The 18,366-nt window shown below is 36.0% G+C and overlaps 1 protein-coding gene across 6 annotated transcripts in view; it reads right to left on the bottom strand.

Annotated features, from left to right (window-relative positions):
- Positions 1-18,366, bottom strand: part of VMP1 (vacuole membrane protein 1) — a 128,827-nt gene that overhangs the window by 12,455 nt on the left and 98,006 nt on the right. For 5 of the 6 annotated variants that reach the window (XM_019636638.1, XM_019636640.1, XM_019636642.1 and 2 more), the window contains 3 exons: positions 17,510-17,590; positions 14,066-14,182; positions 8,763-8,824 (listed from right to left, as the gene is read on the bottom strand). In XM_019636638.1, coding sequence (XP_019492183.1) covers positions 8,763-8,824; positions 14,066-14,182; positions 17,510-17,590 — 260 coding nt within the window. The remainder of the gene's footprint in view (positions 1-8,762; positions 8,825-14,065; positions 14,183-17,509; positions 17,591-18,366) is intronic. The other variant, XM_019636639.1, reaches the window with a different exon arrangement.

Genomic DNA, 18,366 nt, shown 5'->3' with positions numbered 1-18,366 from the left:
CTAAAAAAGTGACAGTAACGATCAAATTCAATGTCATCTAAGAACAATCTAGTTATTCCAACTACTACTTAGGCACAGAAATCACTAAATGCAGTAGATAACTAAGAAAAAAAAGTCAGTCTCTGACCTCAGTGAACTTAATCTGGTAGGGTAGTAAGATAAAAAGATCCATTTAAGGGCCGGCCGAGTGGCGCGATGGTTAAGAACTGGCTTGAGGGCCGGCCGAGTGGCTCAGTTGGTTAAGAGCTCGCTCAAGAGTTTGAGCTCTGAGCAACAGCGGTTCGAGTCCAGCCCGAGCTGAGCAGCCGCTGAGCTGCCAACAGGTAGCAGGATGGCTCAGCTTAAAAAAAAAAAAAAAAAAAAAATAAAAAAAAAAGAACTGGCTTGGGATACCAGAGGGCCCCAGTTCGGATCCCACATATGAGGGCCAATGACGCTGCGCCCTCCACAGCTAAGATGCTGAACAACAGCTCAACCTGGAGCTGGGCTGCTATGAGTCGCCGGCGATGGCGTAGGTTGCAGCCCCTGTGGCAGTGGGTTGCCATGGGCTACCGTGTGTAGCCAGCAGCCAGCGTGAGCGGCCAGCAGCCTTAGTGAGTGGCCGTCCAGAAGCCGGCAACTGATCTGCCTCGCCCGGGAAGAGCGCAATGATGGTGCCAACTTGGGCCAGTGAAGCAACATCCTCCACAACTAGACTGAAGAACAAAACGACAGCAACTTGTCTGTTTCCCTTCCTCCGATTCCCCACCACTGTTCCCATCCCCCCAATTCCCCAATAAAAATCTTAAAAAAAAAAATCCATTTAAAACCTAAGTACAAAACCAGTAGTGTTTTTTCAAGGTAACACCAGTAGTAACTAGTTGCAGCTAGTTAACAAGTGTGAACGAGAGGACAGGGGACAGAAAGAATTCACGCTGACTCCCTATCAAATTCACAAAGCAGCCATTTGAAACTGACAATCTCCTTCAAATTGTCAACTTCAGGCACATGACCTCATTGATTTCTATAGTGCTCCCCCAATGTCCCTCTTCTTTCCCTCAAAAGGTCTTAGAATCTTCACTCTACTGTTTTTGTTTTTGTTTTTTTAAAGATTTTATTGGGGAATTAGGGGAGGGGAACAGCGTTGGAGAATCGGGTAAGTGGAACAGACAGGTAGACAAATTGCTGTTTTGTTTACTTCAGTCTAGTTGTGGAGGACGTCGCTTCACTGGCCCATTGTTGGTATGATCATTGCGCTCTTCCTGGGTGAGGTAATCTGCCGGTCATTGGTCTGCTGCTCATGGCGGCTCACGGAAGCTCGTGCCCACTGCTGACCGCTCACGCTGGCTGCCAGCCACTCACATAGCTCACGGCAGCCCACTGCAGCAGGTGGTGCAGCCTACACCGTCGCCGGCCACTCACAGCAGCTCAGCTCCAGGTTGAGCTGTTGTTCATCATCTTAGCTATAGAGGGCAGTGTCACTGGCCCTCAATGTGGGATCCGAACCGGGGCCCTGCTGCTCAGAGCTGGCGCTCCCAAGCGAGCTCTTAACCAGCTGAGCCACTTGGCCTGCCCTTCACTCTACTTTTGAAGGAAGAAGTGGTTAAGGAGGACAATCAATCCACACAGGCTTTTAATCCTATCTCCTTTCATCTTACCATTTACATGAATTTAACTTGTCTGTGCTTCAGTTTCTTAATCTACAGTGATAGTACCTGATAAGTTTTGTTATACATATTCAGTAACAGAGTATGTAAAGCATCTGGCACAGTGGGTACTTACTAAATGCTAATTTCCAACCCACATCCTTCCTTTATTTCATTTGTAGTTTCCATCTCCAGCTTGTTACTAGTCTTTCCCTCAGCCTAAAATACACAGAGGTCTCACCCAATAATGAATGAATGAATTCACTCAGTCAACAAATATTTACAGAACACTTAAAATGTGTCAGGTATACCTAGGCCTGTGTTTTCCTTTACCCAACAATTCTATGTAATCCAATATAATTGGGGTTTAGTTTTTACCCTTCTATAGAAATGCTCTAATTATGGTTAATAGGAACCTAATAGTAACCTCCATTTCTCATCTAACAGTCTAACTCCAGAATTCCTCTTTAGCCTTTAACTATGCTGCCTCCCAATATCTGTAACAAAAACATAGAAGAGTCACAAGAGAAGATAAACTATATGAAGAGGATATGAAAAAGAGTTTTCTACGGTTACAAAACAAAATTCAACTGAGTACATTTTAAAGATTTTACTAGCTTTATTCTATAACTCACGGGTCAGGCAGCAACCCATCTAGCATGAGCTCTGAAGAGCTGTATAAAATGAAAGACTTTTATAGGCAGAAGGAGGATGGGACCAGGAAGTTACTAGCAAAGAGTGGGTCATTTCAGGCAAGGTCACCTTTCTTTGGGGGATGGCAGGGACTTACCTTACCAGTGCTGACCAGGTAATTACAGATTGACTGGTTTAAGATTACACTTAGGAGGCTGCAACTGTAATTAAGTTAAGTATTAACTCTGGTATCGTGGGCTTAGCACAAGTGACTCCATTTTGGGCCTGTTGTCTCTTTCTTAATACTACCTAAATTATATAAGATTATGTTAAAATCAGTGTGTACAACTGAATTTCAGCAGCCGGGGTCTTAAAATCTGTGTCCTTTTTCAGTTAATACACATATTTGTGTTCCTCACCTCCATAACTTTTTCTGATTATTTTACAACGATCAAAGTCAAAAGAGAATCAGGTACATGAACCACTTTATATTTTAAAATGAAAGCAGATAGATTTTCTTCCTGTAGAAGGAAAAGTCTAGGCTAAGATAGCTCATTCTGAGCACTTGTCATTGAGTGAGGAATGAACACAGTGTTAAGATTCAAACAATTACTCACTGGTTAAAATGATCTCTTATGCCACAGGCAAGTACAACTCTGAGGTCAAACATCAAGTTTACTCAGAAATAAGAGACAGCACAGGAGAGTATGGAACATTCTGTGTCTGGTAAAAAGTCCCTGCTCCAGCCAACCCCATCCCCCAAGTTCAATGATTGAGTTATGGAAACTTTCTTGTGTGGTAAAACTAGAGACTTTGTCTTCTAATAAGACCCTGGCAACCTGACAATGAGCCAATGTTCTGCATATGGTTTGTTACGGGTCATATGCTTAATGTTATTTTCTGGGAATTCTCATCTCTATTTGGTGAGAATACCGGAACATGTCATTTTAATCATGATTTTAAAGCTAGACTTGGTTCTGTTTAAAAATATCTCCAGGTTTCTTTCATTGGAGGAAGTCTAAAATTAAACAAAAATCAGTTTCAAATCCTAATTTAAAAAAAAAGATCGCAATAAATATAATGCCTGTGAAGCTCTAAAGTTCCCTGGCTCTTGGTTCTGGCCCCTGACTTCTTTCAAGCCAGGATACCAAAAAGTGAAAAACTCCATTACATGCCTAATCTTTTTTCAGAACCGTCTTTCTGTCCTCATGCCAAACATACCATAAACCAAAAGGCCTTTTCTGAAGGCTGTTATGTGTATTCTAATATCTCTCAGAATATCTGATTCATTCCATCTGTTCAGATTTCCATATATAACCAGATAAACCCTTTGATTTGGAATAGATAACAGGGATAACCTTTCCCTAAACCTAATGACGTCGTTGACAATGACTTTGCAGAACTGTCCAACAAATAAATCTACTCATTATTATTTCCGAGGAGAATCATTTTCGTTTACAATTACAGTAAATTTTGAAGGTAGGGCTTACATTCTCTCTGGGACCTTAGGACTAGCATACAAAGACATGCTGTACTAAAAATATCACGGGCCCAAAGGATATTTAGGGCATCATATTTAGCTAGGCCACTCCATAGACACTGCAACTAGAAGCCCTTTGGGGAAAGGGTATCTCCTTCAGTCACCAGCATAGCATTCAAACCTGTATAAAATTAATACTTAAACCTCACCACCAGAGATGTAATGGTCAACACTAACTCTCTTCTTGCCACCTGGGGGGAGGTGCGTAGACTGGCCTGGCAGGCCACAGGCACACCTGCGGTGAGATTTTACCCAAGTTTGGCCCTAGACAAAACTAAGTTATCTTAAATTACTGAAACTAAGTTATCTAAACTAAGGGTTATGCTGCTTATGTCCAATCTCTCTTTATTTACCTTTTCCCTCTTTTGTGTTATCCTTTTCATCATACCCTTAGGCTACTTATTATGTGCTCACCCATCTTACACTAAGAAATGCTCATGTTGTTCAAAACAGCAAAAAACACGAAAACATTCCAAACGTCCATCAATGAGAGAGTAAATGAATAATTACCCAATGGAATAATATATAGCAGTCAAAATTAATAATCTTCAGCAATATAATAAGTAAAAGGTCCCAAAAGGTTACATATAGTATGAACCCCTTTTTATGAATGAAAAAGACTAAAATAAAAAATTATGTGAGTTATTTATAACCACTTAGAGCCCATTTTCTTATCAATAAAAGAAGGATAAACACCCATCCACATGGCTGCAATTAGAAGTAAACAGTAATCATAATAATTGTTATGTAGAATACTCATCATGTTAAAAAAATAGTATTCTCAAGAATTATTTCTGTGGCAACATGGATAGACCTGGAGGGTATGTATTATGCTAAATGAAATAAGTCAGGCAGAGAAAGAAAAATACCATATAATCTTACTTTTATATGGAATCTAAAGAACAAAATAAATGAATAAATAAAATAGAAAGACTCATAGATGCAGAGAAAAAACTGATGGTTCTTATATGGGAGGGAGGTTGGTTGGGGGGCTGGGTACAAAATGTGATGGGATTCAGAAGTACAAATTGGTAGTTACAAAATAGTCACAGGGATGTAAAGTACAGCATAGAGAATATAGTCAATAATATGGTAATAACTATGTACAGTGCCACGTGGGTTCCAGACTAATCAGGGGATCACTCTGTAAATTACATAAATGTCTAACCACTATGCTGTACACCTGAAACTAATATAAAGTAATATTGAACATCAACTGTAATTGGAAAAAAGAAACAAAACTGAGGTATGCTCATATATACTTTGATGAAAAACTCTGTCCCGGTTTAACACATTTTACTGATCAGAGAATAAAGTAAAGAAATAGGTACTTCCTTCAAGGAAAAAAGTTTGCCTTCCCTCAATCTTCCCCAAGGCACACAGAAACAGTTACTAGCAAGTTGTCTACCTTTCTGTTCAGTCAGTAGAAATTTTGGAAAATGAGACTTTAAGAACACAGGCAATACAGAACTTCAGAGGAAAGGTATTTTAAAAATCCACACGCCTTGGAATGTTAAATCACTGATATGAGTATGTTTCAACTAAACTAGAAAATACTTTGATATAGGACATTTCACATTTTGACTAGAAGTTGGAAAGGTTATCAGTAGTCTCCTAAACCGGAAAAAAACACTACTCAACTCCTTTTGTTTGAAAGTATAGCAAATAAAAGTAGACACAAACTTAAATAACTGTGGCACAGTTCATATTCAAATCTAGATTTGTTTTGTCTGAAGCCTGTGTGTTCTCTTCATCTTCCGTTCTATAGCTGCCCTTACTCTTGGGATTTTTCATTCTTTTCTTGCCTTAGTATCTCATAATTTTATTTTAGATTTGAACTGTTGCTGACACGTTTTTGGTCTTGTCTTTTGACTTTTTTTCTCTACCATGGTAATTCATCACTCCCTTAATTGCAGGCAAGTAATTTTTAAATATCCTTCAAAAGGTTGTATTCCAAAATTTACTAGTTTAGTTTGATGGTTTGCTATACTATTTAGAGTTTTAACGGTGTGAACAGGGAAGAACTAATAATCAAAGGAGGATGTTTCTACAGCAAGCTACAGGTGGTATTTTGAGTTCGCCTCAGCAATGGGTCTACAGAATGTGACTGTTTTTCCCTTTTCTGAAATAAACTGCTAAGCTACTTATTCTGATATAAATAATTTTAGGTATACTAAAAATTCATTCTCCTTGTTTTAACTTAATTTTCAGTTTAAGTTTGGTGAGTCTATTTATTAGTTATCATTTGAAAATTTATTATTTATACTATTTAATATGTTGCCTTGAAAAGAAGTTGTCTGTAATCCCTACAGACATTGCTGGGGAAAAGATGAAGATATCAGGACATTCCAACATCTGTCTCCTGAAAACAATTTAAAAAAATATGACACCACCGATCTAATTCAATAAAAATCAGAATAAACAGGTCTTAAATATCTTAGAATAACTTTATGCGAAACCTTCTTTAAGAAGAAAGGGTCACTGGATTTTTTTGAGGGGCTGTGCTAGAGGAGATAAGGGAAGGAGATAATGATTCTGAAAAGCATAAGAAATTCTAACTTTAAAATGTTGGTTTAAGTTTAAGGACACTTTTATTTCTATTTACTATAGATAAGTAATATAATTTCTTAGAAACTCCAACGGCTAGGGAAACAGAAAAATCTGGGCTATACATATAATTTGCTAATTTTTATTGGCCAGATCTTTATTTAGACACCACGTGTTCATTTATTCACCAGATATTTATCTAGCACCTGCTTTATGTCAATCAAGACGCCAAGTGCTGTGGACCACACAGTGAACAAAAACAGGCATGGCCTCTGCCAGTAAGAGGCTTACAGGTTAGTGGTAGGAAAATAACCATACACCCTTAAACACAGATGTAACAATACAATTGTCAGTGCACGTTGTACATACTGCTGTGAATAAACGTCCCTAGGAAAGAGGGTATTTGATGTAGTGAGGAAAGGCATTTTGTGACTATAATAGCTGAAATCTAGAGGGCGTTATGTAGACCAGTGGTTCTCAGTGGGTTGGTGGTGGTAATGGGGGTTTACTTGCCATGGGACAATTGGCAATGTCTGGAGACATTTTGCTTGTCATAACTGAGAGATACTGCTGGTGCAGCTAAATATCTTACAATGCACAGGACAGACCCCAACAACAAAGAATTATCTGGCCTAAAATGTCAATAGTAGCAAGGCTGAGAAATCCTGAACTAGGCAAAGGTAAAAGCACGAGCCAGGGTCAGTGGTGGGAGACTCAAGCAGAGAAAACTACAGGTGACAGATCACACAAGGCTTTATAGACCATGTTAAGGAGTTTTAGCTTTTCTTAAAAATAAAGGGGAAAAAAGTAAAGGGTTTTAGGAAGATGATGATGAACTGGGGGGTGAGGACAGTGGTGGTAACTTGCTCAGATTAAGGTTTTTAAAAAGTTACTAACTGCAGTATGGCGAACAGATTGGAAGGGAATGAAACTGGATGTAGGTAGATAACATAGGTAGGTAACTAATTTATCTTCTTAGAAACTCCAAAGGCTGGAAAAACAAAAGGTGGTGAGGATGTAGAAGTAGCTGAGAAACTTCTTTCTAAAATGTTCAGTATGGGAAAAGGAAAAAGGAAGAATGTAGGGTGCTGCGAACCCAGTCATTCCCACAACATGTGGTTCTGTGTGGCATTTACCTACATGTCCTTCAGAACTCTCTCAGGCTGGGACAGTAATCTCTAAAAACAGATAGGAAATATCTTCTTTGTATTTAAAAAATAAAAAATAAGAATATTCCTTCTTTCTTTTTAAATGCAACACATGGCTACTTGTAAACCATTTTATTTGTAAGGATTCCAGCAACCAAAAACTGGACTAATTAAATTTGAATGTACAAGCTATAATCCACAATTTTAATCAGAAGCTTAGGAAGGAATAAAACTAATGACTGGCTCCACAGAGTATATTCTCAAGAGTATGTTTTTCCTCAATTATTGCATTAAAAACTAAACAGAAAATATTAAAAAGTATTTATTATAAAACATACCACATATAGACAAGAGGAAATATATAATATATGGCTTAAAGAATAAAATTAATACTCATGAACTAACCTCTATGTGGCAATTTTTAAAAAAATAGCAAAAAAATTTCATAAATGTTTTGTTTTATAAATAGCTTTTAAGATAAAGATTTATGCCAAATCTACATAAAGGGCATTTCAACTTAACACGTTTCCATCACTGGGCAGTTATACTATCAAATGAAAAGAAAACCACTCCGCTGTAATAAACACTGAATAGAAAATTATATATTAAAAAAGTCTCACTGAATATCTTACTGGATTCATATTTCAGTTGACAGTTAATTTAAGTAACCAAACAAAATGAGTTTTTCTTTACTGTTTTATCAAAGTCAACTCCACAAATTTGTGACATTATTTAAAGCATATGTTAAAACTGGTCTTTTCTGTAAATACAAAAATCAAAACTTTGTACAGTAGCTTTTTAAAATGGCCTGATTTTTCTCTCGTGAAGTAACAGGTTCATAACATATTATACCATATTATCATTATCTAACGAAATATTAATATTTTATGTAAAGTTTGTATTTAAAGTAAATGCAACTGTGTATCTGGCTAAAAATCAAAGCACTGTACTAAAGCACTATTAAACTGTAATGACACACATGCTTTTTATATAAAAAGAATTTCTTATTTCTTTGGAGGACAACAGTCTCAAACTCCAAAGTCTCTTTTAAATCAAGAATTTTATGACTTGATACATGTTTGGTTTAACATTAAAAAAGATAATCTGAGCTTTATCCTTCCCTGCTGCAGGGCAAGAGGGTCTTCTTCAATTTAACTAATAATGGGGCAAAAGATATTTCCTCCAAAAGAGAGTTATCATAACAGTTCTAACTTAATAAAGTCTTTTATACACAATGATATTAATATTACTCCTTAAAGAATTACTCACCCAATGAAAGCCACCATCTGCTCCACTATGTGTTTGCTGAACGTTATTATAACAAAGATTTTCTGTAAAGAAAACACCACTTACAATAAATATTTCTCATTAAAAAAAAAAAACAATGCAAATTCACAATTCTGATAAGTCTAAAAAGCTGAGGTGCTGCCCCTAATTGCAATTTAAAAATTCTTTATGAAAAAATAAGAAACACCATTTGCTGCCTACGTTGTATTTTAAAGATGTTTTTCCTTAAGCACTGTTCTAGTCTTACTAAGATACATGACCATGTCTGAGGGAAAAACATGAGTCACGAAACCCAAGACAGGGTGGACATTCCACATGTTTTATGTATCTTAGAATGGTGTATACAACTGAAATCAAGGGTTCCCATATAGCCCCCACCACGGAAATTAAAGCTGATCAGCCTGATGACAGGAGCTCAGTGAAATCTAACCCAGGGGATCTTGAAAAGACTGTACATCCTTCATGGAAGTATCATGAAAATTCCATTCTCAGATTCAGAATGAGCTTGGACTTTCAGGGTTAGGATACAAACAAAGGCATCAACAGATTATTGAGGATCTTTATTAGACCTGGGTCGTTTTCAACTTGGTGTTATTGAGGTATTCTCCGTTAATTAAAGATATTGATACCTTACCTTTCTTACAAGTAAAGAGGCCTTTAGGGCTAACGGGTAGCAAATATTCTTAATTCAACAAATATTACAAAAAGTGCTTACTGTGGATAATATAAGGAATTATTAAGGGTTTTCAGGGAACACAAAGATGAGAAAAATACTTCTTCAATGCCCTGAAGATGTTGACAATTTTTTTCTATACACAGTACAAACATGGTAAATACCATATATATATATATACACACACACACACATACATATATATGACTGTATATGCCATTTGTGGTAAAAGCAACGTGTTATAGAAGTTCAGAGAAAGAGAAGGTCACATAAATACAATTAATTAGAGATTCAAGAAGGTGATATTAAAGTTTAGCTTTATAGGATTGATGACTCTGATTAAATTATGAGTAATTCTATATTATCTCTCCAAATTCTTGATAACAAACTCTTTAGTGCTTTGTTATTGTTTATTAAATAATAACTTTAGCCTATGCAACCAAAGGGGAGGGAAGGGAAATAAATAATAATAGGTTTCTTCTTATCCATTCATTGTAAGTCTCAGCAAAGTACCTACTTTAGACTAAAGTTTATTATTTTAGGTAGAAGAATAATGAGGCACTGACATTTTCTTCATGTCCTAGTGTTAAGAGACATCGGCAGCTGCACAGTATAAGGGAAAAAGCCTAAAAAAGTTTGTAGTCCTTTTTTGGTTTTTGTTTATGTATCAATTAATTTGAAAAGGATACTTACCTGTCTCGTGGAAAAAGCAAGCACATATAGATATCAAACAGCTACAAGATGGATGATGATTTTATAAACAATGTTACACAAATGGTGTATGAAGACTATGAAGCTAATAAAACTATTATAGATCATTTAGGGAGAAAAGCATTACTATATGAGGGTCCTTCTAGTATCCAGACTAAAAGCTGGTTACTTGGACCTATAAATCTTTTACTAAGAAATGGAGCTAATGGTTTTATCTCTCAGTGATCTCACCATCATAAGCTTTCCCTACCTTCATTTCCTAACATTCAAAATAAGCCAGATAATTGCACAATGTCATTGCTTGAAAACAGAACAAAACTTTCTTGTTATATGCAACAGCTTGAAAATTCATTGTTCTTGGCAAGATATAAATGTCTTGTTCTTTTTTTTTTTTAAAGATTTTTATTGGGGAATTGGGGGGATGGGAACAGCGCTTGGGAATTGGGGGAAGGGGAACAGACAAGTTGCTGTCCTTTTGTTTTTCAGTCTAGTTGTGGAGGATGTCGCTTCACTGGCCCATGTTGGTATTATCATTGCGCTCTTCCCGGGAGAGGCAGATGGGTCGCCAGCCTCTGGAAGGCCGCTCACGGCGGCTCTTGGCAGCTCATACCAGTTGCCAGCTGCTCACGCTGGCTGCCAGCCACACATGGTAGCTTTATGGCAACCCACTGCAGCAAGGGCTGCAGCCTACGCCGTCGCTGGTGACTCACAGCAGCCCAACTCCAGGTCGAGCTGTTGTTCAGCATCTTAGCTGTAGAGGGCAGTGTCACTGACCCCCATGTGGGATCCGAACTGGGGCCCTGCTGCTCAGAGCTGGTGTCCCAAGCCAGCTCTTAAGCAACGCGCCACTCGTCCGGCCCATAAATGTCTTGTTCTTAATGTGTCAGGCATTAAAGAACGTTAAGTCTCAGTGTCATTCAGGCTGGAGGTCTGAGTGGAGATTCTACCAAATAAAAGGCACAGACCACTAACCAACCCACTCAACGATGTGCACTGAGGAAACAAGGGGAAGGGGAGAGTAGGGGGGAAAAAAAAGAAGGGTATAAGGAACCAATGGTGGCAAAATGAACAAAGAGAACCTATCTGTAAAAGAAGGGTCCTTCAATGGTAAGAAGAACCTTAGATTCATTTATTGAATAGTTACTGCATGCCTATTACATGCCAGTGCTATTCTAGGCAGCAGAACACCTCAGTGATCCGAGAGACAAAAATCCGTGGCCTCATGGAGCTTATATTCCTATATATGTGTGTGTGGTGGTGGGAAGGCAGAGGCAATACACAAGCCACATAAGTAAATTATAACACATGGTGCATAAAATACTATACACGAGCAGACTGACTTCTCACCTTCTTCATTATTAAGGTTTCTAAGGGTCCTTCGATAGGCAGAGTCCTTGAACTTGTCCAGTGGGAGGGGAAATCCTGATCTAACATTATTAGGTGGGCTGATTTAAAATTTTTAAGGGAGGTCTAACAGATAGCAAGATATCAATAAAAATAACAATATGTATCAAGGAGTTGTCTAGTTTAAAGAAGATGAAAAACCAGGGAAGAGAACCAGAAGAGGAGGCAGGTTTACTATTAGAATACAGAAAAATCTGTGCATGGTGTTTTCCCGTTATTTCAGAAAGTTGTAATGTTTATATTACTCATTAATATTGCTTACCCAAGGAATAAGAACTGTTTGCTGCCCTGAACTACATCTAGTGACATGACTTTAGAAAGTATGTCTCTGATACAGTGGAAAACAGCAAACACATCCCATGGTCTGTTTAGTGAAGGAACTCAGATTCTTTCCTTCCAGAGACATAGATGGATTTCAGCTTGCTCTTTCTTCTTACCCGTAGAAACAGGGAACGAGCTGTGACTTTATAGAGTTTGGCTTGACTTCCTGGGCCGCAGGCATGTGTTTTGTCGTCTTTAACACTTAGTTCCCCATCTGTGAATACTAACCACCTCACAGAACTGCTCTGAGATAACCAGTGCCAACTGCCTGGCACAAGTCCTTATAAATAGCAGGCACTGAACAATTCAGTTTCCTCAATCATATAAATAATTTATAGTTAAGAAGGCAATGCAAAAGACTGGAAAAAACACTAAACTTGAAGCCAAAAGACTAGAGTTCAAATTCCAGCTGTTACTTCCTCTCGTAGGTAGCTATTACTTATTAACACCTGTAAGTTTGATAATTACAAAATGGGAGCAATAATCTATCTATCCCAAGGTTATAATGATTAAATCAAACGACATACCCTAAGTGCTTTAAAGTATTAAAGTATGAAGTACTATGTAAAAAAAAAATCAAGCATTATCATAACTTCAAAAAAAAATCTACTGCGACTGTTTTGAACATATACTATTTTTTAATATTCTGTAATGAAAGGTCTGATATAAGTTGCATACTTTATCACTATAGGGTACTTTTAGCATAATAAATTGTACTATAATTTATAAAAAATCACTACAGAAAGCAGGACGCATAAAGTTTAAGGATTCCTGGAGAAGTTGCTGTTACCAAGGAAATTAAAATGATCTGTTATTGTTCCTTAGGTAGTAATACTTTCAAAGGACTCTGAAAAGCTAAATGATAGCTTCTTCTTACCCCAGAAAGAACTAAAAATATTATGAAAAACATTATCTTCAGATACACCGCAAAATAGTTCATTACTCACTACAATATTTTATTATTTGAGAAATCCTGTTGTGGTATTTTCAATATTTACCAAAGTAACAAGCATTCCAGTATTAAAAAACTCATGTTCACAGAACAATATACTTAATGTAAGTGGGAGAAAATATACTCCTTGAAGGAGAAAAAAACATATTCTTGAAATTTTGAGTGATTATCATGGAAGGAGAGTGGTTTAAAAATTCACCTCAAATGCCAAAATCTAATATTGAAACTGGGCAGGTAGAAGCAGCTGAAATTTTCCTATTTTATTCTTTTCTTCTAAGAACTAGAGGTAACGAAGTGTTAAGAAGCTTGGGGGATAGCCGTGCTTTTAATTATTAAGGAATCATACCAGGGCACAGACATTACTCACTGTTCTTGCCTTTCCCTTGGTGAATGCCTCTTTGTTGCAAACCTCATTGATTAAGAAATTCTTTCCAGGTTAATTTTATTTTATTCTGGTGAGATTTGCCCTTAGAAGGAAACAATTCATATCACAGTCCTAGAAGCACATACTATTTCCCCTCATTAAAATTTTTAGTCTCTTCTCTCTTCTCTATTCATATAATACACACACACACACACACACACACACACACACACACACACACCGTCCTAAAGATTTTGTTAAAAGTGGCTTTGAAGACTAGCAGATTTTCACTTCTCTAACCATAATCCACATCTTTTGACTCTTTGGAGGCCCCTTTCTTCCTCCTTCTACCCCACACTAACATCTGGCTGATTCTCTGTAAAGGATATTGGTCTTTTCAGAGGAAGCGTTATATGTAGTGTGTAAAAGAAAAGTAGAATTAGCGAAAGGCAATATTCTCTCAGCTCATGGTTACTAAAGATACGTTTTTTGGGACTATGTATGTGAAAATGATATGTATTTTTCTATATAGGAATACTATTTTTGTTTGGTAAAAGTCTTGAATAAACAGTTTCACAAGGAAAAAAAGTGAAATAAAAAAAAAAGGAAGGAATGGAGGTAGGAAGAAAGAAGGAAAGAAAGAAAAAAAGGAAAAAAATAATAAAGGGGCACAATTTTCCAACAGGAAATTCATTAAACTCTAAATGACATACCATAGTTGAATACCTAAGCACGCTACCAGCCTAAAGAAGCAGACCCAGCATCTTACCAATTTGCCTTGGAATGAGCAAGGGAAATATGTTTTAATGCCTTTTAACTGGCTCTTCATCATTAGGCAGGGAATAAGAGGGTATAATTACCTGAATATGCATTTTAATTATTGCTTTTCCAATCAGGGTTGCACCAAAGAAAGTCCAAAAAGGTACAAGAAAGTGTCCACATGTTATTCCAGCCAGATCAAATAGAGGATTTGGAATCTATAAAAAAAAAAAAAATTAAAATGGGACTTCCACATATAATCCAAAGAACAGGTAACGCCTTATTTACATTGCAAAGAGAGGTATGGGTTCCCGGATCAGTACTAGACAGTTTAGAAGGTTAGGCAAGAATTCTAATGTGTCTATAAATTGAGTTTCATATTCATATCAGACTGTTCAATCTGTTCAAAGCAAACCCAGCTGTCCTTTTGCTTGTATTACTTATGGCTAATGTCCCCAAAACATACTTTTTTCTATCACATTAGAATTGGATAAAGCCAATGGATTCACAGGAATTTAATACCATTCAGCAGATATTTGGCTATTTGGTAGCTGTTTTCTAAGGTGAGGTATAAATGAAGAAAAAAAAGCCTTAAGATTATTTCAGTAGTTACTAAGGTTTGGAAATCTTTACCCTGAAATAAGAATACTATCTAGAAAGTGCTCACATCTATATCAAACATTCTTGTAAATTCACAAATACATTTATAAATTGATCTAATTTCACTTCTCAACATAAAAAAAAATTAATTATTTGTATTTTATTTTATGAGAGCCCAAGGCCATGGAGCTGTGTGATATGTTTTAGAAAGAAACTCAAGTGTGGAAATACAACACTGATTCAGATGTTTTGAACACTCAGTCCCAGACAAAGAAGTGATTCACAACAAATACCTTTTCCAAACATTCCCACATTTCAAGAACGCAAAAAGACAATTCATGTAAAAAATGCAAAGAAACCACAAGCTGTTTTTGAGCACTTCATCCATTTTTCTCCCACAGAAGTACTCTGTCCTTGTGGCTGTAGGCTGCACCATTTATAAGCTAATTAATTTACATAATTTTATTTTTGAATTTTCAAAGAAAAGCCTAGTTGTTTTAAAAGATATTTGTCATTTATATTCTTTTTAAAAACAGTGCCATGACTACATTAGAATTTAAGTATTCTTTTGTTAGTAACACTTGGATTCAATAGCTCAGTTTTGTTTTTCCCATCCATTTCAAAGCCTTTATGCAATTTCATCTGTCTTACAACCACATATCATTTGCGTAGCATTACAACTGTCATTTCTTTTATTTTTTCATAAAACCCTCAGAACTCTATGAATTACAATTTTCACTGTTTTCCTTTATTATCAGGTTCCACCTCATGTTGAAATGCAAATTAAAGTATACAAGATATGTAAATCAGAGTAGATAAAAATTGGAATTTGTTAACACATTGGACACCTCAGTGTAAGTAGGTTACTCTCAGAAGAGAATAATCAATGAATTTGTTGTTACATGTGCCTGTTATTCTTTTTTGCAACTCTACGTAGACAGAAAGTTAGAATTAAGAGAACTATTAAGTAGCTTTGAGATTTCCCCTCAATTATGAGTTTTATTTATTTTTAGTTTATTAACAGCAAATAACTAATTAATAAGCTTTTTACCTTAAATCAAGTATTTATATCTTTAATATCTTAATGTATTAAAAATATCCTTAAAAACAGTTTTTAGAGGGCCAAATTAATCTATGAATTTATGTTAAATATTGACTAATCAAATATAAAGAGGACTGGCTAGTATAAAAAGTAGATTTTTAGCACTTTGGATATGGGCATAGACGAGTGCCAAGGAATAAATATTTTTTGCTTTAATAAATCAAAGATACTTGTATTTTCCCCAGGAATAATAAAAGCTAACTTTTACTGAACGCTTTGATTTGTTTGGTACTTTTCTAAGATTTCTACATCATCAACTCACTTAATTCCCCAAACAATGCTAAGGATGATGCTGTTCCATCCATTTCACAGATAAGAACAGTGAGACAGGTTAAGTAATTCCTTCAGTATAAATGGCAGCAGGGCAGGATTTCAACCCAGCAATAAACCTCGCTCCCAGGCTTTTTCTCTTAGCCTCTAAACTAAGAACATTATTATCCATTAAGCCTCTCAGCTTAATCCCATTCTGCTGGGTTTCCACAGCACTTTTTATACTTCTCAAAGCATTTCAATGGTCACTCTCACTAGACTTCAGGGTCCTTGAAGAAAGGCAATATACCTTTCTCTTCTTTATTCCAAGCACACAATGGCTGACACAAAGCTGATGAATAACAATTAAAAAATGGTTGACCATTTATGTTCTAGGCTCTGTGTTAGTTCACATCTATAATCCTCACATCAGCCTTTGCAATATCTTATTGTCCCATTTTGAAAATTAAAAAACTAGGGCTCAAAGAGGGCAACTTGACTAAGAGTGAAAACCAGGTTAGGAGCCTAAGTGAACCTGACTCCAAAGCCAACTCTGTCATAACACAGTACAACATACCTATAAATTGCTCAAATAATTAAGATCAATATTATGATAAAGAGCTTCTATACTAAAAAGAAAAGTTAGATTATGAAAATTTCTAGTATTGCCAAGGTCAAAAGATAGCAATTCAGGCACATGTATGTTTTTAAATATCTCTAGATATTTAAATGGTAATACCACATTTGAAGTTTTGGCACCAAATGTTCTCCTTTATTGGCCATTTGCTTTGCCAAGGCGTGGAAAGGGTGTACTCAGAAATGTACTCATGTGCTAGTACATAATAAAGTAGCTATATGTCAGTAGATAACAGTTTTGTGAATTTTACTTATAATTACAGCTTTTATCATATCAATCAGGTTCCCAGTTGTGTGTACAGCCTACCAACAAGTGTGTACAGACTACCAAAGAAAACTTGGATCAAAATGCTGCATTTCAAATGTAACTGTTTTTATTATATTTGAAATGGACCAGAATAAACACCAACTCATCAAGGAACATCAATTTCACAAATGTTGCAATTTGAGAGATTAAGTTTCTGACATAAATGGCTTCTGAGTTCACTGTAACCAAAGATGCCCTTAACTTTGCCACAGATGTTCCAATTACCTAACTAGGTGTTAATGTCACTTAAGATGGGTTTTGTATGAATTCATCTTTATAACTAATTCTTGAAACTTTGGAAAAAGACTACTTATCTATAACTTTGGAAAGAATGAAGTCATTGTTATTTGGTTAAATGCACTTCATTATAAATTCTTCATGGGAAGGATGGATTTTGTCTCCTTTGTTCTTACTGAATCAAGCCATTTAGGCCTGAAGTCATCATGGCATGCTTAAAAGTCAATAAACAAAATATGAACCTATCTAACAGAAAACAGCTCATTTGATGAGTAAGATGATTAATAAAATTACATTCCTATTAAAAGTGATACCATTTTTAAACATTCAGGCTTGTATCTTTGAAAACAAGTTGGATCAAAATATAAATCCACTATTTATTGGAATTTTTCATATTTAATACAATTCACTTACCGAAGCACAGGCCAAAATTCCAAAAAATCCAACCTTCTGTACTAGATTTTGAATTGCCAGTTTAGTCCGGGAGGCAAAGTCCTGTATAAAAGAGAGATATCAAGACATTAATGAAAAGTACAAGGAAGAAGGAAAGGTGGGTTCTTTATAGAGTTTATAATATTAAATGTCTCACAATCTGTAAGTATTGATTCATTTCATGAGTAAGATGAAATAATTTTTTAAAATTCCAGTAGGTTGCACTGGGAAACATGCAAATAAAATCTTGACAGAACTTTAATTACATCCTTAAAGATAAACTTGTACCACATTTCAAGAATAAGCCAAAACATTGTTAATTTTTTTTTTTTTTGATTCTCTCTGGATTATCTAGGGATGAAAAAAGTGCTATAAACTAACCATGAACCAACACATTCTTTTGGAAATACTGGCCTACCATATCTACTTCTCTTGCCCTCTACAACTCACTCCTTGATTTATATCAGGGTAAGAAATCATAGGGTTTTTCAAGACAGCCAGTAAAGACACCTCGGCTGATCACTAGCCAGAAGACGGGAAAAAATGGCTATGTGGCAATAACTAAGCATTCATTACACCCCAAAGCAAGATAACACCCTAATTTGCACAGCTTGTGCTAGTTTTATAAAACATTTTCACAAACATTGTACTTGAGCCTTTCAATAATCCTGAAGTGTAGGTAGAGCACACTCTTCAGATTCTGAAACCAGTGTTCTTTTTATTTCTCTATTTCCACTTTCCATGCTGAAACATGTATTTGACTGGCTAGTTTATTTCCACAATTTTCTTCTTCTAACATGTTAATGCTACAAATATAAATATATATATAAATATAAATA

Source organism: Hipposideros armiger, unplaced genomic scaffold (assembly GCF_001890085.2).
Source record: "Hipposideros armiger isolate ML-2016 unplaced genomic scaffold, ASM189008v1 scaffold_29, whole genome shotgun sequence".
In the NCBI taxonomy this organism is placed as follows: Eukaryota; Metazoa; Chordata; class Mammalia; order Chiroptera; family Hipposideridae; genus Hipposideros; species Hipposideros armiger.
Note: the sequence above shows the minus strand (reverse complement) of the source record. Positions and strands in the feature narration are given on the sequence as shown.